The 22,435-nt window shown below is 50.4% G+C and overlaps 1 protein-coding gene across 1 annotated transcript; it reads left to right on the top strand.

Moving 5' to 3' along the window:
* The first annotated feature begins 1,218 nt into the window (after positions 1-1,218).
* On the top strand, positions 1,219-21,273 carry FFAR4 (free fatty acid receptor 4). The gene is made up of 3 exons (XM_040992447.1): positions 1,219-1,808; positions 10,092-10,220; positions 19,849-21,273. The coding sequence occupies exons 1-3, from the start codon at positions 1,242-1,244 to the stop codon at positions 20,236-20,238; spliced, it is 1,086 nt and encodes a 361-aa protein (XP_040848381.1). The 5' UTR covers positions 1,219-1,241; the 3' UTR covers positions 20,239-21,273.
* The last annotated feature ends 1,162 nt before the right edge of the window (positions 21,274-22,435 follow it).

Here is a 22,435-nt window from a genome sequence, read left to right as displayed (position 1 = left end):
CAATTTACTCCTAAGGTCAGCCATCAGATTATCACTTTCAATTCACGTGACACTGACAAGCACACACAAAATTACACACCTCTTCCAAGACATCCCCTCGCTCCCGCCACCAGGCACACCAAACCCTCATCAGTACCCAGCAGTAACTGGAAGCCACCATGGATCCCTGGGCAGCGAGGCCCGACAGTGTGGGCAGACGTGCTGGAGGGTGTAACTGGGGGAAGTGGAGATAGAACCACAAGCTCACTTCTCTAACTGTCCGGGAAAGCCAGCAGTGTGTGGGACAGTTGGGAGGGACCGGGGTTCTCATGCTTAGGCTGCTTTTGCTGAGCAGCCAGCAGTTTCCTTATTTGTGTAACAAGGTTGAATTGTCCAGTTCCTCAAACTAGGACGTCAGCAACACATCCACAGCTTGCTTGTTGTCTACCTCACTGCTCTCAAACACCTGCCTTCCTGGCATATTGTTTATTCAAATTTTTAATGGCTCACCCTTTTTTTTTTTTTTACAGGAAAGCGTTTTTGTCAATATTCAGAAGGCACCATTTACACGTCCTTCAAAGGCAGTTGCTAACGCTTGATATTAGGATGGGAAGACTGTGTGACAGTGCCTAGCTAACCTCTTGTTGTCATTTTCATAATCCCCTAATGAGAGAGAATTATCATTTCCAGTTCCTCGGTGAAAGGGCACAGAGACTAAATAATCCACTGTTACGAAGTAATGGTCTTAAACCCCTTGCCCCAATCTGAGCCTTGTACAAGTGGCTTTGGGATCCTTGCCAGAGCCACGACGCTTCTTTACTGAAGTCTGAATAACAAAAGCCAAAATAGTCTCCCAAGTCCAGCTCCGATATTCTTAGCATTTGATTGAATCTGGGGGTAAGATGTTGTACAGTGGTGTGTCCTACAAATTGGCAGAGTCTGGGAGGTCCCGCGGGGACTCCAGGGACTCACTGGGGTCTAGGGGCTTCCAAGCCCGCCCAGGGCTCTAAAACTTAACCTTGGGCTCGCGGGGAGTGGCCGCAACCGGGGTGGCGCAGCACTTCCTCGTTCCCGTGCGCCCCGGGCGCAGCTCCCTGCGCCTGGCGCCGGCTCCGCTGCTGTTCCGTGCGGGAGGGAGGGGGACCGTCAGAAGGACGATGTCGCAACCCTCCCTCTATCCCTCCCTCTTTCCCCGCCTTGGCACTCAGTCATCTCCCAGATGAGCGCTCTCGCAGATGGCTGCGGGCGGCCGGGCGCCCGGCATGTCCTTAGAGTGCGTGCAGACGGCGGGCGCTGGCGCCCCGCGCAGCCAGGAGCAAGTCAACCGCACCCGCTTCCCGTTCTTCTCCGACTTCAAGGGCGACCACCGGCTGGTGTTGAGCGCCGTGGAGACGATCGTGCTGTCGCTGATCTTTGCGGTGTCGCTGGTGGGCAACGTGTGCGCCCTGGTGCTGGTGGCGCGCCGACGGCGCCGCGGAGCCACCGCTTGTCTGGTGCTCAACCTTTTCTGCGCCGACCTCCTCTTCGCTGTCGCCATCCCGCCCGTACTGATCGTGCGCTGGACTGAGGCCTGGTTTCTGGGCCGCGTTGCCTGCCACCTGCTCTTCTACGGGATGAGCCTGAGCGGCAGTGTCACCATCCTTACCCTGGCCGCCGTCAGTCTGGAGCGGATGGTGTGCATCGTGCGCCTTCAGCAAGGCGTGCGGGGCCCGGGGCGGCGGGCGCGGGCTGCGCTGCTAGCCTTCATCTGGGGCTACTCGGCGCTCACTGCGCTGCCACTCTGCGTCTTCTTCCAGGTAGTCCAGCAGCGGTTCCCCGGCGCTGACCAGGTGAGCGCCGGGCTGTGTGCGGCCGGCAGGTGTCCGGGACAGGCTGCGAGGAGGGACCCGACTGTTAGCAGTGAGCCCGAATGATGCTATAATCAATTAATATTAGAATTAATACAAGAAGGGCTACTTTCTTACACAAAATTGTAATGGCAGACCCGTGCCTAGAGCGGTAAAGTTTCATCTCAAATCTCGACCATCCTGCCACATGGGTCTCTTAAAACTCGCTCCCAAACGCTCTAAATGGTGTCTCCAAAAGTCTTGCAATACTGCAAGGACTTTGCCAAACTAAATAACGGAGATTTTAGGAACCAGATAGAATCTAGCGGTGTAAGATGGCTGTCGAATGTGTTGTGTTCTGACTTCTCGCCAGGTGTCATAATATCACACCCACTTTCCTGATTAGAAAGCCGAGGTTGCAGCAGGAGCTGAGCCACAGTTGGCTTAGGGTCCAGCTAGCAAAGCCCACGAAAGGTGCTTGTGAAGTGTGGGAGGGACAAAGGGCATCTGAGACCTGATTACGCCAGACCTGGTGCTGCCTCTGAAGGAGCTGTGACTTCCTCTCTGAGAGCTCCAGTTTTTCCATCTGCAGGATTGGGATTAGGCTGGCTCTCCTACCCTGGGGGTCTTAGATCAAAGCCTTCAGGGTATGTCAGTGGCACAAATGTGAAGCTTCATTCCAGGCGGCAGACCCCCAGGTATGCTGGGGTCACAAGACAGCTGTGAGACCAAGGTCTGACAAAAGCTTTGTGGAAGATGCCAGATGCTGGCTCTGGTCCCCTGGGGTTCCGCGTTCTGAAATCCCGGTGTGGTGTGGTGCAGCTGCAGAGTTTGAGCGCCTAGATTCACCTGCAAGGCCCACGTGGCTTGGAAGGGCAGGGGAGGGGTCGTGGGTAAGGACAAAGGACCCTGGGCACAGTTTGTTGAGCTTCCCAGCCTCTTCCTGCTGGGAGACTTGGGCAGTGTGCACCGCCTCGCAGCGCCAAGAGGGGCCGGCTCCAGGCTGCTCTCTCTTTGTCCTCTGTGTCCCTGCTAAGATCACGGGTTTTAACTCTCACCGCTGGATCTAGGAGGTAGTGGGGGCGCTCTGGACCACCTCAAAGTCAGGGTGTCCTAGAGGGCCACAGGTGGTGGTGTGGGGGAGGGAGGCGGGAGAGAAATGGCCTCTGGTGGGAAGGGAGAGGGCACTCCGAACTGTGAGTCAGAACTGTGGCGCCACGCAGGGTTTGTGACCCTCTGGAGAGCAGGTGTAGAGGTGGGCTTCTCTGGGCTTCTCCCCAGGGCCCACAGGAGCCTTTTGGAGGATGGGGGTGGAGTTTGCATCCTGTTCCAGCAAACACTGTCTTTTTTTTCTTTCACTTCTTTGCTTTTCCCTCCTCTCCCTCCCCTCTCTCTTTCTCAGATAATATAAATGGAACACAATTCAAACCTAGCAGTCTGTTCCTCATAGTTTATTTCTTGTGTGGAATACATTTTGGGGGGGGGGTGGGAAACGAGTGTTATTATTTATTTCTCTTACGATTTTTTTAAACTTTTCAAGGGAAACTATACATGTTAGTGGGGTGCCAGAGGACCCCCACTGTGCACATTCTTGCATTGTGAACCTCAGAGACCCTATACATCTCTCCATGGCAAGTTGAAAACACTCCAAATTTTTCCCTCTGGTCTTTCCCCCTCCCCTTTTTTTGGTAAATGTGCCACATGACATCACCATCGAGTCACCCCACTGTGCCCGTGACTGTGTGGACTCCTCTGAGGGGTGTTTGTTTGCTTCTGGCCTCCAGATGACTAGCAGGCAGGAGCTGCCTCTGATCAGCTCTTGCTCAGAGAACCCCTGAGCCTGAAGAGCCAGGCCTGCCCATGTGGCAGCCATGAGTCAGGGCTGGGGACCGAGAGAGCCCGGATTCGCGGGCTTGCTGGCTGCAGACCGTGGACTGGAGCACATGGGCAGAGGCACCCTGCTCAGCACAGGTGTACCTGAGAATCCAGGCGGGCCTCCCACAAGCTTCTACAAGAAGACCAGTGAGAGGAGCAGGAATCTAGGCTTCTGCCACCCACCATGTCTTTAAGCCTTTCCTTCCTTGAGGTGTTCTGTTTCTGTGTTTTTCATAGACCCCGAGGGATTTCTCAGAAACTAAGAAAATTAAAGACCAAATAGAACTTATTTTAAAATTTCCGGACTTGGAAATTTGTGCCTTTCACAGTTCTTTCAGATATAATACTACTTATTGGCAGATAATGTGATTAAAGAAAATTCTTTTCCCCTTCCTGCCAAAGCCTTAGACTAAAGGTGTGCTGACATGGACACAGGTGATGAAATGGGACCTCCTTGGGGGCTCTGCACGTCCCTGCTGGTGTGGCCTCTGTGTGGGATTGGTGCCCCCAATAGCACTTGCAGAATGGCCAGAATTGTACAGCCAGGTGCTTCTACGCAGGCTGGCGCTGTGGCAGCTGGGTACACAGATCACTCTCTTTCTAACACGGGAGAGAACTCTTTTTGAAGAGTCACTAGGGAGGGCTTTGGACCAAGCCACTGGGAGGCAATGGGCCCCTATCCCACCACAGGAAGCTTGGGTAGCCAGGTGCCTAAGTGACCTGCAGCAGAACCAGTCACAGAAATTAGCAGAAGTGGTAGTGCTCGGGAGGAAGTGTATAATGAAAAAAATGGGTCACTCCATCTGCTCACATCTCCCTGGTTTTCTCCCCAATCTCAACTCTAATTGACCTCTCTTTCTCTTTCTACCCCTCTGTCTCTTTCTCTCTCTTCTTCCCTCCCTCTCTCCTGCTCTCCCATTACTATTACTTTACTATTATTCTATTTATCTATCTATCTATCTAGGTATTGATATATTCCCTTACCTATGGCTTTTAACTACCACCTGTCAACCAAAGCCTAAAAATATTTACTGGATAATTTCACAATTAAACAATTCACAAATTCTAATCCTTTTTATTACAGCCTGTGATAATTGTTCTATCTTCTTATAAAGTAATGTTAATCTTTCACAGCACCTAATTTATAAATTGAACATTATCATAGGGAAAGAAATTCTAGATATCATATATATCATTGTATGCGCAGGGTTTGGCAACCTGTAGTTTCAAGGGTCTCCCAGCATGTTGAGTATGAGTAAAGGGGCGGAGGGCTGTGGCATCCTAGGTTTGCTGTGTTCCTCCCAAGGAAACCAGCTAGCAGAACCACACGCTGCCTACATCCCCCCAGTTCTCAAAGTCTGAGAGAGGAGAGAGAGGATACAGCCATTTGGAAATAGGACCAAGGAGGGTCTGGATTAACTCTCACATTTGAAATGAGCCATAGCTGCCTTTCTCAGGTCTCATAGTCACAGCTGCCTGCAAGCTTTCTGCTTGCAGAGTCTGCTTGTTGGAACACTGCCTGTGGAGGTTTTGTTTGTGGGAATATTTTCTTACCCGGTCATGTGCTAAGAGCACCTGCTAGCTCCAGGCATTCACTGGCACCCCTCGTCCAGGAGACTAACCCACCTCCCTGCAGCCCATCCGGGGAAGCAGTGTGCCTGGGAGCTCTCTGCTGCCCGAGACTGCTGAGATAGGGACACAGTGGGCTCGATCCACATGGCGATGGGAGACCAGACTCTGAAATGACACGTAAGAGAGGGTGAAATTATAGACATGGCAGAAATCCCAGCAGTATGGTATTTGAGGGTGATGCTTTGGAGTCAGACACGGCAAGTCCGACTCCCGTTTCCGGATCCTTGTAAGAGTCACGTGACAGAAGGCAAGGGATTGTGCCTCTTTATGCGTCACTCTGCTTGTTTGCAAAATGGGCATGATGATACAGGGTCAAGCCTATGGAATTACCATGGGGACTAATGTTCAGTCAATGGGCCCACACCTGGCACGTCCACAGTGAAGCACTCAAGAATTACAGGCTGCTATTGCTTGCCTTATCATCAAGCATAAACATGTTAAACAATCCTCAAATAGTGTAATTCTCCTGATTGCTGTGAAATGACGGGCTGCCACTCTCCAAGGGTGGATACTTCTTAGCAACGCTCCCATGTCAGCTGGGGTGCTCTACCTGCTACGATGGGGATTCCTCCTGGCGTGTGCTGTGGCCCCGGCTGGGCGGTGACCCAACTGGGCAGGTGGGGAAGACTTTCCACCCTGGCCAGATTGTGCCACCCACTCATTGTGCAAACGTATACTGAGCGTCCATCTCCACTCGTCCCCACCACACACCACATAAATGTACATAAATGAAAAGGAAGTGAATTTACTGGGCATGCAGTAAACCCTTACATGGTTATTGCCATAACCCACAAGTAGGTGTCATGGGGTTTACTTTCTGTAGGAGGAAATGCCCAAAGCTATGCGGGCAAAGGATGCAGCTGGAGTGTAGGCCAAGTCTGGTCCCTCCGGCATCCTTGCCCCATGAGTTCATATTTCCTTAAGGGAGTTTAATACCAGATCAGTAATGTTTCCATGGCTCTGTGGAGGGCTTGGAGCCTGAGAACACAAACACAGCTCACTTGCCTTTGGCACTATCCGATATCCTTTCAAAACACAGGAGAGTAAGTCTGTCTCTTGTCTTGATGGTTTCTTTCTTTTCTGTTGGGAAGCTGATAGAAAAGATTCCTATTTACCTTCAATGGCATTGGCATCATCCATTTGACCTGAAGAATTGGGGCAGGGGGAGAGCTCTACCAGGGGCTCCCCAGGTGCTGCAGGGAGACAAGTGAACTGCTGGAGTCAGACATGGGTTCACCTGCACACAGGTCAGCCAGTGTGCTGGGGGGAGGAGGGCTGGGCACGTGAGCAGTGAACCGAGACCAGTGTGTCAGTCCTACCTAGAGAGTCTTAGAGAAGCCCTCCAGCTGTGCCCCCAGCAGGTGCTGGGATGCTGCGGTGAGTTAGGCTATGCCCCTGCCTGCTGCAGGATACCTCCCGAGAGCCACACAGGTGCCTCCCACACAGGCTGCATGTTGGAAGCCTGAGCATGTGTCTCCACTGGCTGTGGGGATAAGGGGTACTGAGTTGTGCAGTGTTATAGGGGAGCTCAAGGGCACCATGAGCAGAGGAACCAGATCATGTGGAGGCCCCAGAAGCCCTACTTGCTGCTCTTGGTCCTGCAAGGGGTCCCCAGCCATGTCCCATGAAATGCAGCAGTGACAACAGGTGGTGATGGGAGCCTGGCAGGAACAAGCGGGAAGGGTGAGCTATGGCCCTGTGGAAGTTTGCACTTGCCAGTGAGAATGAGGGAGGTGGGCAGATTGGACAGCTACTGAGGACTGCGGAGTACGGAGGCAGGTTCCTGGTGGCTTGGGGAGTGATTTGGCAGGAAGTGGAAGGATTTTAGGGATAGGATGGTCAAAGCTTAGTCACCCTGCAATGGATCCTCCAGGATGAGTTGGTGGCACTGATGGTAGGGCAGTGATGGCGGGTGTCCCTGGGCAGGATAGCACTGGGCTAAGGAGGATGGCCAGGAGCATCACCCCCAAAAGAAGCTCTGGCTTAGATGAAGTGGCAGAGGTGGGGATGGGGCAGAAGACATTTAGGTATCCTAGGCACACTGAACTTCTATGGTCTGTGGCCTTCTGCCCTCCTCTCTTGTTTCTGACACTTGAGCGTCTGTTTCCTCCTAACACCCCCAATGCAGCCCCACTGCCCTAAGCTGCCCTGGCACAGCTGAGGCAGCTGTCCTGGATGTAACATTCCTAGTGACTCTGTTGTCCCACTTGCTGCTCCCTGTCCTGGAGTGAGGTGTCTTTGCATCCTTCTCCCTGTCTAAACCCATCGTGACCTCCTGGAGGGCAGGTGGGGCGGGCGCCTTGCTCGTCCTCACTGTGTGGCTTCCCTCTGGCTCAGCCCCTGTGGCTGGAGACCATGAGTAACTGAGCCAATGAATTCAAGAGCCCCTGTTGTTGGCACTGCCAAGCCCACTTCTGTAACTCAGTACCCAGCAGGCCCAGTATTTTTTATTTTGAAACTTTTTTTTTAAAGAATCAGTTATTTTTATTGGAAAAACAGATTTATACAGAGAACGAGAGATAAACAGAAAGATTTTTTTCATCTGCTGGTTTACTCCCCAAATGACCGCAATGGCTAGAGCTGAGCTAATGTTAAGCCAGGAGCCAGAAGCTTCTTCCGGATCTCCCATGTGGGTGCAGAGTCACAAAGCTTTGGGACATCCTTGACTGCTTTCCCAGGCCACAAGCAGGGGGCTTGATGGAAATGGAGCAATTGGGACACTAACCTACAAAGGATTTGCAAGGGAATGATCAGCCAATTGGGTAATTGTGCCGAGCTCAACTACTTAAGTTATCACTTACTAGCTGCCATAGTGCACACTAGGAGGAAGCTGGATCAGAAGTGGACACACATTGATATGGAATGTAAGCGAAGTAAATGGTATTTTAACTACAGTGCTAAATATCTGCCCCATTAAAATTGTGCTTCAAATTTTCTCTGTATTTGGAATGCAGAGAGACAAAAACCTGAGGGCTTTTAAGAAATGGTTTTGGACCAAGAGTAATGGCCTGGTGGCTAAATCCTTGAATGCACTGGAATCCCTTGTGGGCATGCTGGGTCGTGTCCTGGCTGCTCCACTTCCTACCCTGCTCCCTGCATGTGGCCTGGGAAAGCAGTGGAGGATTGACCAAGGCTTTGGGACCCTGCACCTGTGTGGGAGACCTGGCAGAGACTCCAGGCTCCTGGCTTCAGATCGGCTTGCCTCTGGTTGTTGCGCACCCACTTGAGGGGTGGGCCAGCAGACGGAGGGTCGTTCTGTTTCTCCTTCTCTCTGTAATTGTGACTTTCCAACAAAAACAAACAAAATCGTAAGAAATTGTTCCAAGGTCATGCTTTTCTATTCTCCCTGTGCACTTTTCTCTCACAACCACAGGAATTAGAGACCCAAGCAGATGAAAGCTGGGGATTCGTTTCCTCCAGCTGATGTTTCCATGTATCTGCCTCTGCCTGTTGCCACCAATGAGCTGGAATGAGGGGCCTGTGGGTAGCAGAGGTCTGAGTAGAAAGTGAAGGCCCCACAGATTGTCTGAAGAAGAGGGGTAACCTCACCGCCAGCAGCCAGCTGATCCTGGAGAGGCACAAGTTCTCTGTCCACCCACCAGAACATGACAAGACTCAACAAACTTTCTGTCGTCAGGTGCAGAGGACCTGGTGTGGAAGCACTTCTTTAGAAGGCTCGTGCACTGCACACCATCCCACAACACAGAGGAGGGATGTAACCTTCCCACCCTCCCCTTCCCAGGCATAAGCAGGACTAAGGTATTCTTTCCTGCTTGTCTTGCCTGGGATTTTCTTGCTAGGTCCTTGGATGGCCCCTCATGTCACCAAACTCGTCAGGGGAAAAATCTCGTATGGTTAGGAACAAGTACATTTTTTTGTGTGTTAGACTAGGGTTTTCAGGGGGATGTTTCTAAGCCTCAGCTTCCTCCTCTTTGAAGTGGGAAAAATCATAATGTGCACTTTGATAAGGACATTGTGGGCATTAAGTGAGATAATGGAGGCCAAGTGCTTCCTGGGGCACAGTGAATGCTCCGGTAGACCAGAAGTTGCTGTTTTCTATTAAACCCCAACAGGAAAATGAGTGCTTATTTTGAGTTTAATAATACATAATTGGGAAATGGTAAATTCTCTGCTTTTGCCAAAAATATCATTGGATATATATTGGCCAAATGAATGAAAGAATAATGCTAGGATGGTGTATTACCTCTGGATGTGGGTTACACAGCTCTGCTCACCAAACCAGTAACGCAGTCCTTTTACAGAGCGTGTGAGGCTCTTCTACCTAGAAGGGTTGAGGGCAACTTAGTTTCTAAATCATTTCATTCTTGCCATCAGATGGGAACAGGAACTTTGTTGGAGGATAACCAGAGCTGGATGTCTGTTCCCTGACCTCTTTATTCATTGTGGGAAATCGTGGGAGCAGCATCAAGTAATGGTTTGGCAAGGCCCCCTGCAAGGTGGACTTTGTGGTCACTTGTCAGACACCTGAATTCCTTGCAGTGAACTTAAGTGAGTCTCAGGATCTTAAGTTCTCTAGTTCCTATCTGTGATCCTGAGACTCGCTGAAGTCCACTGGGAAATGGAAATAATAATGATGGTTTTTCTAGGGGTCGGAAGCAAAGGCTTTGAGAGAGAGCATCAGTGGGAAGGAGTCTGAGATTTATGGTCCTGCCAGCAGTGAAACAGCACTACACAACACTATCACCTCTGACGAGGACTCAGCTCATGGCCAAAGAAGCAGCCAGTGCCTCCATGACATTCTTTCCTTTCTGTAACTAGGAGATTCCAATTTGCACCCTGGTTTGGCCCAGCATTGCTGGCGAAATCTTGTGGGATGTGTCTTTCGTGATGTTGAACTTCTTGGTGCCAGGACTGCTCATCGTGGTCAGTTACTCCAAGATTTTGCAGGTAAGTGTGTGTGCCACGCTGCAGCTGGACGTGGCTCACATTCATGGTAAAAATCTGCCCATTTCTGTGTGGGAAGGTACCTGAAGGCTCTCGGAAAGCCAAACCTGACTTACTGCCCAATCATACCTGCCCTGCAACCCTAAAGAATGAGAACTTGGTTTTTTTTTAAATCGTATTTTTATCTTTTTTTTTTTAACTCATCGTTAAAGTAATAAGTACAAGCTCATTATAAAAAATAAATGAAAGTGAAAACAGACATAGAAATGTATAACCTGGAAACTGAAAAATCAACTTCATCCCCCTTCTTATCTGCTTTAGCTTACTTTTCATGTGTTTGTGATGTATTTCGTGTGTGTGTGTGGATTTAATGAGTGATCTGAATAGGTCATAGCTCTTGTGTGTTCGGTGAATCCTTTGAGTGCATGATACAATCGTGTGTGTGTGTGTGTGTGTGTGTGTGTTTGGCCAGTCACGTGAAGCTTCAGGTTAAGATGCCTAGAGAGCATCTGATGTGACTCAAGCCTCTGTTCTCTCATATGAGAGCTGTTACTTGCTCTGCAGCTTCGCCTTTTTCACCAGCCACTGTATCTGCCCATCTCCCTGTATCAGTTCCTATCACTCTTGCCCTTTATATGGAAGGCTTCCTGATCAATCCTCAACCAAATACGACATAACTCAGTTGATGGACATTGTGGGTTGGGTCCATTGTAACATGCGCAGCTGTTGTCGGGGTTGCAGTGGTGGGGCAAGGGAGCAGGTACACTTTTAAAGTCCCTTTACGGAAGCCTAACATACCTAGAGGAAGTACAGTAGGCTGACAGAGCAGCTCACCAGTTGAACACTCATAAAAGCAGCTTCCCGGAGCCCCTCCTCTCATCTCCAGTGGCTAGCCCCTCCCTGAAGGGAATGGCCATCTCATCTGTCTCCTGACTCAGGAAGTAATCCCTGTCTTCGAAGTGAATATGCACGGCAGGCACACAAAGGCAGGCCAGCCTGGTTCCTACGTCTTCAGGTAGCCCATTTGCATGTCAGGTGCTGGCACGGCAAATAGCATGTACTCGAGCTACGCCCATGATAGAAGATTGCATGCAAAACCTCCACATCCTTGTGCAAGTTTACAGTTGTTGAATCTTGGCTTTGCAGCCATTTGTGTATGGATCACCTGATAAGCAGATGGGCAGTGGGGCCCCATGGATCCTGTTTCCTACCTGGCACTTTTACGATGCCTTTTTGTAGTTGAGGATGTGGCTCTCATCTTCCTGGGTGCTCAGAGCGCAAGCCAGGTGAGCCACTCTCCAGGCCTAGTGGTCCTTGGGCCTTCCACGTGATTCTCTAGCCCTCGCTCCCTGGTGACCTGCGTACCACTACAAGGCTCTCAGCCTAAGGCTCGTGCAAGGGTGTGAGATAGATGCAAGCCTGGATTTAAGGCCTGGAAAGCGCTTAGAAGAAGGGCTTCACATACAAATCCATTCATGCTACTGATCTATTAGCTATTATTAAACTGAAAAAGAAAGAAGCATGGGGGGAGCAGGGGAAAATGGGAAGAAGTGAAATGCAGAATGGATTTTTAAATAGTTATTGAACAAATATTTACATAGCATTTATCATGTGCCAGGAACTAGAAACCCAGGCAGGCACAGAGAGGCTATGCTATTCATCCAAGGTCACACAGCTTGCAGGTGGCAGTGTCAACATTTCAGCCTAGATAATCCAACCCCAGGGTCTCATTACTCTAATTTCCCCGGGCATTTCTCTGGGGTCTGTTGTGTGCCTAATCCTGGTGGAGAGTGGAGGCAGGTCAAGAGTGAGCAGCTTGTAATCTCCATGGAGAAGGGACTTAGGCACAGATGAGAAAGAGGGTGGCCAGGAAAGGGTGTTGCCACCCAGTAAGAGACCCTCGAGCACAGGAGGAGCGAGGCTGAGACTGGGGTGAGAACACCATGCCAACTTCAAAATGCTGCTCAAATGTCAGGCGTGGGGCAGGCGTCTAGGCTGGTGGCTCAGACACGTGTGTCTCACAGCAGTGGTTCTTGTCAGTTTCCTGCTAATGTAAATCCTGGGAGGCAGCAGGTGATAGATCAAGCAGTGGAGTTCCTGCCACCTGCATGTGGGCGCAGGGCTGAGTGCCTACCTCCTGGCTTCAGTCTTGGCCCATCTCCAGCCACTGATCACACTGGGGGCATTTGGGAAGTGAATACGTGGATATGAGCTCAAGTCAAGTCAGCAATTACTTTTACAAACTCTAAAGGCTGTAGAGAAGGAGTGTAAAGAGCCATGGAGTCTGACACAGAGCCTTGGAAGGGTTACTTCAATCTCCTGGCTTTAAGTCTTGCACCTGCCACTTACTGGCTACGTGGCCGTGGGAAACTTACTTACCCTGTGAACATCAGGTTCTTCCTTATGCAGCATGGTGGTCATTGTACCAGCAGAGTGAGGTTATTATGAGCCTGCAAGAGACTGTTGGTGGGATATACAGTGGCATGCCTGCCAGAGGAAGGTGAGGAATAAATGGTGCTTGTTATTATTTGGTAGGCAAAGCTATGCTTTCAACAGGTGTCCTAAGTAGCAGGCAGGGCAGACACACTGCTGAGATTTTCCAGTACATGAACAAGAGCCTGGCTGTGGAGCCCAGCAAGCACAAGGAACAGCTGCTGGGGTAGGGCTGGTTGCAAGGGGGCAACTGCATGTGGGGTCCCCTTGTCTCCCACTCCTGAGTCTCTTGAATGCCTAGGGGACTCTGGTGTGCTCCTTTCTCCAAGCTAAGGGCCACCTGGGTGATCACTTTGGGGTGATTCAGTGAATAGTGGGTGAGCTTGTCTGATCCACGGGCCCATATGCAGCCCAATGCAGGTGCATTGCTCTCCCGACACCCACCCCAGCCTGCAGTTCTCTCCATCACAGACCCCAGGCTATCTCCCAGTCACAGCACACCTGTCATGATTCACATGAGTGAAATGGAACTTGGATCCTGTCACCTCCATCCCACAGGGCAACAAACCCAAAGCCCTCACCCAAAGGCTCTATCTGATCAGGCCCTGTCTGCTCCTCTGGCCTTCCATTCTCCCTGTTTGGTGTGTACATTGGTCTGGGTGCTGCCACACATGTGCCAAGCCACTGCTACTGCCTCTGGAACCTGCCTGCCAGGTTCTCTAGCCTTCTTTTCCTCAGATGTCTGCACAGGCTACAGCCCACTTCATTTAGGTCTTTTGTCCCAGGAAGTTTTGTCCCTGGAAGGCTCCCGATCCCTTTCCTAGCTCCTTACCCGGATTTAGTCCTCTTCAGAGCACCTCTGCCCATGACACATACTATGTATTCTTTGCACATCTTCTTTCTTGCCCACTTCAGGAGGACAGAGGCTTGGTTCTGTTCACTGCTTTGTCCTCAGGCACAGAACAAAGCCTGATTTGTTCACAGTAGGTGTTCAACAGATGCTTGTAGGAGGAGCTGGGCAGGAGTCTTGACTCACATGGAAGGGCCCAGGGGACCTCGTCTTCTTGGGCAGTGGGGAAACCACTGGGAACACAGTCCTAAGACTGGGTCTCTAAAGCATGCTTTGTGTGGGTCCTTGGGCAAATCAATTAATGTGGTCTTCCAGTTTCCACTACAGTCCTGTATGCCTCAGTGAATGCTTTAACAGAGTCAGATGAAAAAGCAAATATAATTGTTTTCTTTAACATTTTAAAAAATAAAGTTTTAAGGTGTTTTTTTTTTATAACTTTTGTATTTGAAAAACAGACTTAAAGAGAGAGGCAAGACAGAGAGAAAGAGATCTCCTGTCTATTGGTTTACTGCTTAAATAACTGCAATGCCTGGAGCTGTCGGTTCAACGTCAGCTTCTTTCAGGTCTCTTCTTCCAGGTCTCTCACATTGGTGCAGGGTCCTAAGGACTTGGGTCTGCCTCTTCTGCTTTCCCAGATGCAATAGCAGGGAGTTGGATCAGAGTAGAAGTGCTAGGACTTGGACCAGTGCCCATATCAGATTGCAGCACCACAGGCAGGGGTTTAACCTACATGCCACCACATCAGCCATGGTGATCGTGTCTTTAAAAGCACATTAATACAAACCCACAACTTTTAAAAAGCTCCTTTCTAGCCCACCATCCAAACTGGCTGCTGCCCATTTTCCAAAAGGACCATGACATTGGTCCTCACTTGGTGCCTGTGAGCCTGCTGGGCTGGTACATACATGGCTCAGACACATTGAGTCAGGTTTTCTGCCCAAGCTGGACCTGGCAGGAGCTGGGCCCAGTAAAATCAACTGAGCATCATGGGGAATGAGCTACATGCACAGACCCAATCATAACATCACCTGCATGCATGGGATGCAAGCCTCACTTCACCTCCTGCCCCGTGGTCCACACCTTCATCTGTCACTACGGCCCCTTGCCAAGGCTCTATCACTCTCTTTTTAAATTTGTTTATTTGAAAGACAGAGTGGGATTGTGTATGTGTATGTGTGTGTGTGTGTGTGTGTGTGTGTGTGTGTGTGTGTGTGTGTGTGAGACAGAGAGAGAGAGAGATTCTTCATCTACTAATTTACTCCCCAAATGGCTATAGCAGCCAAGTCTGGACCAAGCTGAAGCAAGAAGCCAGAAACTCCATCTGGGTCTCCCATGTGGGTGGCAGCCACCCAGTCCTTGGGCCATCTTCCTTTGCCTTCCCAGGTACATTAGCAGGAAGCTGGATGGAGGATGAAACAGTCAAACAGCTGGGACTCAGCCTGGTACTCTGATGTGGGATACCACAGGGCCACAACACCAGCCCCAGGGTCCAGCTCTGTATTTGAGTTACGCTCCTATCATCAAGTTCTAAGATCTTTTATTCTTCCAAAGAGAGTCACATTCAAAAAGCTTTGTATGTTAATTGTATTTGAAAGCAGACACACAGAGAGATTTTTCCATCCTCTGGCTCGCTTCCCGAATGCCTACAAAAGCCACGGCTATGTGGTGCTTATGGGAGCACAAGAACAAAGCCAGGAACCCAGAACTCCGCCCAGCTCTCCCCTAAAGGTGGCAGGGGTCCAGGTACTTGAGTTGTCCCCTGCTGCCCACAGGTGCCAACAGAAAGGGAGGTAGTGTGGCTAATTTGTGCACCAGGCCTTCTAATGTGGGACAGGAGCATCCTAAGGGTTGACTTATCATTGCACCAAACGCCTGATCCTGGATGCTCACCTTGAGCACTTCCTGGACTTGTACAGGATGTCAGGTACTAGAAAGGACCCTGTGGTCTGCCCAGTTTGGAAAATACTGAAGTTAGCTGGAATTCTTTCCTGCAGGACTTTTCTTCAGAACCTTTATTTTGCTAATAGACTTCCGGGGTCTCCAAACACAGGAACCTAACAGGCAGCATTGTTAAATGGCTCATCACACAGCCTTCTCCTTCTCCTCCCCCTGTAACTCTGGGACTGGCGCCCCATGCCATGCCCTTTGAGGTCTTCCCCTTGGCTGCTAGCTCTGACCTGGGCAAGATTTCAGGGCGGGCTGCCGTTTGGCGCTTCCCCTAGCAGTCACCTTTCCCGGGCTGTTTCATGGGTTGGGGCAGTGGCCGTCCCTGCTTCCTCTTTCCTTGTGACCCAGGCCATACATCTTCAGTGCCTTTTTCCAAAGTTTTCCTGTGGGAACAGCCTCCCAGAAAGTCATAAATCCCTTTGATTGAGTTGTCAATGCCGGCTGTTTGGGACTTGGTATATCCCTATCACCGAGAGAGAGAGAGAGAGAGAGAGAGAGAGAGAGAGAGAAATCTTCTTGCTGATTTACTCCCCAAATGGCCACAATGGCCCTAGTTGAGCCAAGCCCGAGACAGGATCCAGAGCTTCTTCCAGGTCTCCCACATGGGTACAGAGGCCCAAGGCCTTGGCTATCCTCCACTGCTTTCTCAGTCCAGAGACAGGAAGCTGGATTAGAAGTGGAATCGCTGGGACTCAAACCAGTACCTATATGGGATGCTAGTGCTACAGGTGGAAAATTAGCCTGCTGATTTAGCACACCAGCTCCTTGCAGCCTTTTATGAAATACTTCATTAAAAAAATATTTACTGGGGCCCAGTGTGGTAGCCTAGCAGCTAAAGTACTCGCCTTGCACTCTCTGGGACCCCATGTGGGTTCTGGTTCTATCCCAGTGGCCCTGCTTCCCATCCGGTTCCCTGCTAGTGGCCTGGGAAAGCAGTAGAGGATGGCACAAGGCCTTGGGACCCTGCACCGACATGGAAGATCTAGAAGAGACTCCTGGCTTTGGATTGGCACAGCTCCAGGCACTGTGGCCACTTGGGGAATGAATCAGAGGATACAAGATATTCCTCTCTGCCTCTCCTTCTGATTTCTATTGGAAAGGCAGATTCACAGAGATAAGGAGAGACGGAGAGAAAGAACTTCCATCCACTGATTCATTTCCCAAATGGCCGCAATAGCCAGAGCTGAGCCAATCTGGAGCCAGGAGCTTCCTCTGGGTTTCCCACATGGTGCAGGGTCCCAAGGACTTGGCCCATTCTCTTTGCTTTCCCAGACCACACGCAGGGAGCTGGATGGGAAGTGGAACAGCCAGGACATGAACTGGAACCCAGATGCGCTCCTAGTGCTGGGAGGTAGAGGATTGAGACGGGTCATCTTAAGTTGGGTTTTCATAGATGGAGGTTTCCCTTTATTGTGATGAGTGGAATTAATTTCAAAAGGTGGTTTAAACATCCTGAGGTTCAAGTTTCTCATCTGAAAAATGGGAACTATCATGGAACAAATCCAAAAAGAAGCTGTGAAGGTTAAATGTGAAAATTGAACAAATGCACAACACGGAGCTGGCTGCATATGTACATTTTGTCTAAAGCAGCTGCCCTGATTTCTGTGGTTCTGGAGGATGGGGAGCTGCAAGACAGAAAGACTGCTGTCCCGGTCACTGTCACCAGGCGCACTAAATCACTGCACAGGGCACCAGTCACCACGGAGGGCAAGCCATCAGTGCATGGAATCAAAACGCAATCCAAAAACTCTCCTGTAATGAGTTGGTCACATGTAGTCTAAAGAGAATATTGTAAGCCATTTAAATCTTGATCTTAGCTTGTCAACATTGCAAAGAATGCTTAATAGTTTCCCTGCTGAAATTCAGGGGCCTCAGGGAAACAGGCCCATGGGACCAGCATGGGGCTAACAATGAAATCTATGGCTGCTCAGTTTCCTGTGCAGGTGGCATAAACACCTCCCACATGGCCAGCAGGCTTTTCCTGAGGGAGAAGCAATAGGACCCAGACCAGACCAAGTCAGCCAGAGTTAGCATCAACAACCAGTGTAGTGGGGATATTGCAGCCCGTGTCTCCTTTCCAGGAAGCAGGCTGGGTGTCAGGTTCACGAATGCTGTGTTTCATGAAAACACTGGCTAGTTGGCCACCTCTAGCCTGGTGCCTCCCCTTCCCCAACGGGCACCACTGAAGCCAAATGAGAGAGAAGAGTTGGCCAGGCCGTCTCCCCTCTGCCCTATGCTTACGGGGTAGCTAGGTCACTGGGCTTTTTTGTTTTCTAAAGTGAACACTTACAAGTCACCTGTTTTCTGGGTTTTTTTTTTTTTAACATTTATTCATTTTTATTTGAAAGTCAAAGTTCCAGAGAGAAGGAGACAAAAATCTTCCATCTGCTGGTTTACTCCCCAAGTAGCCACTGTGGCTGGTGCTGAGCTGATCTGATGCTAGGAGCCAGATCCCATCCTGGTGTAGGGTCCCAAGGCTTTGGGCCATCCTCAGTTGCTTTCTCAGGCCACAAACAAGGAACTTGATGGGAAGTGGAGCAGCCAAGACGTGAACTGGCGGTGTCCATATGGGATCCCAGAGGTTGCAAGGCAAGGACTTTAGTTACCAGGCCACTGGGCCCAAATTATCTGTTTTCAAGGCAGCTTAACCAAGCTGTCTCTCCAAGGGCTGCTTCCTCATCTGTAGGGTGAAGGATGAACCGGTCCCTGGTGACGCTAAAGTGTGGTCCTCAGATCAGAAGCAGCAGTGGCAGGTGCAGCTGAGATGGCACCCTGCAAGAGCTGGTTGGAGACGCAGACCTGCCGACTCCTAGTCCACAGAGACACGAATCACCTTGGCGGTCTCCAGGGGGGTATTTCTGTGCAGGTCAAACATGTTGCCTTCCTGTGTGGCTCCGTGAAGGGAAGCCGACGAGGGACTTTCTATTAGTCTGATCAGCCTGGTCAGTAGCTGGGCCATTTCTGTGCCCAACACTGCCCCCTGCCCAAACGCTCTCTGACTGACGCTGAAGCAAGAGCTTCTAACTGAATAAACCAGGAATAGGACTGAGCAAGGTCTGTAGGAGCCCCCTCAAAACAGATCTCAGAACCCCCTGCAAAACCCACATAACCAGGGTCGTCTTTCATGCCCTCAATCCCTCTGCTGAAATTCTGACCCTGCTTGTCAGGACAAAATATTAGTCACCATCATCTTTCCACTGAGGGATTTACGGTACCTACCCTCTCACTTAGGTGTGCCAAGCTAGGTGTGAGGACGTTGATTCTTCCAATTACCGCCGCTCACTTGGGGCATAAACACACAATAGCTGTGTTTTCTCAGCAAATGTCACCAACAGAGCCCTAGCCAGCTCTTCTTTCATACTGGGCAGGGACAGCTGATTCCAGAAGCCTCAGGTCCTTCTTTGGTTATGCCTTCTTCTTTTAAAACATTCATCCCCCAGTCACTTCACAGCTTCCCTAGAGCTGAGAGAGGGATGGAGGAGGATGGGCTGTTGCTATCTGCAGTTGCCCTCAAGGTCATGCTTGCCCTGCTGAGAAGCTGATCCCATCTGTTGATCACTGCCCCTGGTTTCCAGGTGGTGATGGTGATGATGGTGATGGTGTCAACAGGTCCTGCTGATGAGGGGGTCTTTGCTAAGCTGCACCACTCCAGATGCAGGGGTGGCCTGGCACATTGCCAGTCCCATGTTTGGTTGACCATGGCAGTGGCCTGTGAAGTCCACTGATCCTCCACAGCCCTCAGCCCAGGGGCTCAGGGGCAGATTAGGATATACTCCTTCCTGCTTCAGAGACAGGAAAAGACCACTGTTGGTGGGGAATGGGGCATGCTTCTGCTTTGCCTGACCACACTTCCACAGCCTCTCTCCAGCAAGCAGCCTGTAAGGAAGGCAGGTGAGAGGGTGCTTTCTGCCCCTTAAACCACCACTTTCCCAGACAAACCAGCTCAGCCAAGCAGAGTATCCTTCAGTAGGCACCTGGGGAAACTGGCACAGCTGCATAGGGAATATACGTGAACTGCGCTGTGTGTCCGGCACAAGGGTAGCTCAGACGTCATTGCCCGCCATGTGTGTGAATCTGGTACATTTCCAGCAGCTTACCCAGGAGCCCATTCATTTCAGTCACCTCTGGGGAGCAGGAATGGTGAGGGGAACAGAACAGACAATGTGTTCATGAATAATCCAGGCTTCTATTCCTCTCATCGCCTCTTTTCAATGTGTGTGATGTTCTGCCATATTTTCCCAGCACATTCTAAGTGCAGGCAGCTGGTCAGTCTCTGGGAGGGTAGCTCTCTCCACTCCAAGTTCTAAGCCAGACCTCATCAGCACATCAGGAGAGGGCAGATCCCAAGTCCCTGACGATCCACAGTGACGTGTGCTCTGATTCTATCCTGGCTTCTTGCAGATAACCAAGGCATCCAGGAGGAGGCTCACGGTGAGCTTGGCCTACTCCGAGAGCCACCAGGTCCGCGTGTCACAGCAGGACTTCCGGCTGTTCCGCACCCTCTTCCTGCTCATGGTCTCTTTCTTCATCATGTGGAGTCCCATCATCATCACCATTCTGCTCATCTTGATCCAGAACTTCCAGCAGGACCTGGTCATCTGGCCGTCTCTCTTCTTCTGGGTGGTGGCCTTCACCTTCTCCAACTCAGCCCTGAACCCCATCCTCTACAACATGTCCCTGTTCAGGAATGAATGGAGGAAAACCTTCTGCTGTTGCTTGTTCTCAGAAAAGGGAGCCATTTTCACAGACACATCTGCCAGGAGAAATGACTTGTCTGTTATCTCCAGCTAAGGAGCTTCAGCCTGGAGGCGGGGGTCTCACTCCCAGGCCAACCACTGCATGTGCAAGGGAGTGACTGCAAGAACATCTGCCAGGTTAGCTTGCTTTAGGCAAGTGTCACCTCTGCATACACACCGCTGGCTAATTAAGGGCTGAGCAGTATAGCAATATTTTTCCTTTACCAAAGGACGCATTATGGGTTCCTCTCTTACCTGAACTTTTTCGGTGTGTTCGAAATATGATTTTGGTGAATTGATTTTTATTTATAACTGATCAGCAATCCATCTCCTGCCTATAAAGAAAGCTACACCTGACCAGTTTTTGAAGTGAGTCTTGGGATGGATTTAGGATGTTGATTTCTCCATTTTGAGCTCATGAGGCTGCAGGATCAGTCATTAATGCCAAGGGCCCTTCCTACTTCACTTATACAAAATGTTATGTCATGGGTTTGTTTAAGAATAGCAGTGTCATAAAACCCAAGAGAAGGTGGGAAGACTCCAGAGTGTTGAGTGATGGTAGTAGTGAATTCCTTCATTGTTCCAAGCCCTCAGCGACCCCCACAGTACCTGCTGTGGCTAGACAGTGTTCCTGAGGCCAGAAATACAGCATGGACCCAACCGCCACGGCCCCTGCTCCCAGCTTACCTTCCATATCAAACCAGTTGATAAAGAACACATCGTCAAAGCTAACAGATGTTGTGAAGATATTAGGACATAGTGCTGTAGAGGTGATGGTCACTTAAGTGGGGGTGGGGACCTGGAAAGACCTTTCTGAGGAGTGATGTTTGGGTTAAATGGTGGAGGACAAGAACCAGCATGTGAGCCAGGGGAAAGGGCTTGCAGGTGGACAAGATTCTGGCACAGAGCACTAACAAGCTCATGCAACTAAAGGAAGACTAGGGTGACCCAAGTCAAGCAAGGTACTGCTTGGGATTCCTCCACACCACACATCATCCTTAATGCTGGGACAGGCTGAGGAGCAGATGGAGTGCCTCAGTGCACACCAGGGAAGTCACAGACCTAGATCAGGGCAGAAATGTGACATGGCCAGAGGAATCCAGGGGCAGGTACTGGAGCCAATGTCCATGACCTTTTTGGGTGTTCCTCTGGCTGCCATGCAGGGAACAGACTGAGGAGGAAGCATGAAGATGCGGACCAGTTAGGCAGCTGCTGAAGGGGAAGATGATGGAGGTCTCAGAGCAGGGTGACATTGGGGGCGGGGCGAGTGGCACAAAGTGATGGTGAGGTCTGTTTTGGGAATGTGGAGCAAAGATAAATGACTGACAGAAAAGTAGAGGATGTGAGTGAAGATTATAATGTGAGTCCAGATTTTTATCTGAATACTAGTTGGTTGGATGACACAACAGGTAACAAAAATGGGGGAAGGCTGGCAGAAAGGGTGGAACACCACATTGTCCTTTGAGTATTCAAACTTAAAAACTGAATGGGAGATCCCAATAGAACAGGCAGGTGCATTTACAGGTAGAGAACTTAGGCCTGGAGTGACAATGTTGGGAGATGCCGATGGTGTTTAGCAACTACGGTCTAATGAAACATCCCTGAGAGGTGAAGAGAGGCAATTCAGAGTCAAGGACTGAGCCCAAGGACACATGAATACTTGGGAGGTTGGGCTGGTGGAATAGACAGGGCCCGGCATGCAGCAGGTGCTCAACACATCTTCCTTGCTGAAGAAAGCAGCCCAAGCAGTTGGCATGGCTGCCCAAGCAGTTGGCATGGCTGCCCAAGCGGTTGGCATGGCTCAAGGAGTTTCTGGAACAGCTTCCTTGTGAAGTAAGATTTATGGCAATACATATTCAAGGGCAAAAGGACACAGGGGTTCTTCATGCATCTTTAGCTAACAGATTGGGTCATTTCCAGCTTTTTTTTTTTTTTTTTTAAGTGATGGGTGATGTCTTAAGGGCCTCTTGGCTTTGAGAGTGAAGCTGACGAGCCAGGCTCTGAGACCTGCTGTTCCAAGGAAAGGAAAGGCACAGCTCTCCTGTCCAAGGCTGCCCATGGCCTGTGTGGTAGAAAACCAGGCCCACCAGGTTGGGGAACACAGGAGCCACACACCCTGGAAAGAAGTGCCCTTCCCTACATCCAGGCACTCTGCCTAGACACCTGCCTGGCCCGGCCAGCATTTGCCCCACTCCTAGGTGCTATGCCAGATGCTGCTCAGATGAATCCTCACACAGCTCTCTAGGCAGTTT

Source organism: Ochotona curzoniae, unplaced genomic scaffold (assembly GCF_017591425.1).
Source record: "Ochotona curzoniae isolate NIBS_2020 unplaced genomic scaffold, NIBS_Ocur_1.0 contig_66, whole genome shotgun sequence".
Taxonomy (NCBI): domain Eukaryota; kingdom Metazoa; phylum Chordata; class Mammalia; order Lagomorpha; family Ochotonidae; genus Ochotona; species Ochotona curzoniae.
Note: the sequence above shows the minus strand (reverse complement) of the source record. Positions and strands in the feature narration are given on the sequence as shown.

Coding starts and splice junctions, on each gene's coding strand:
- FFAR4 (XM_040992447.1), top strand. CDS start 1,242: ATGTCCTTAGAGTGCGTGCAGACGGCGGGCGCTGGCGCCCCGCGCAGC. Junction 1,809..10,091: donor GGTTCCCCGGCGCTGACCAG/GTGAGCGCCGGG, acceptor TTCTGTAACTAG/GAGATTCCAATTTGCACCCT. Junction 10,221..19,848: donor GTTACTCCAAGATTTTGCAG/GTAAGTGTGTGT, acceptor GGCTTCTTGCAG/ATAACCAAGGCATCCAGGAG.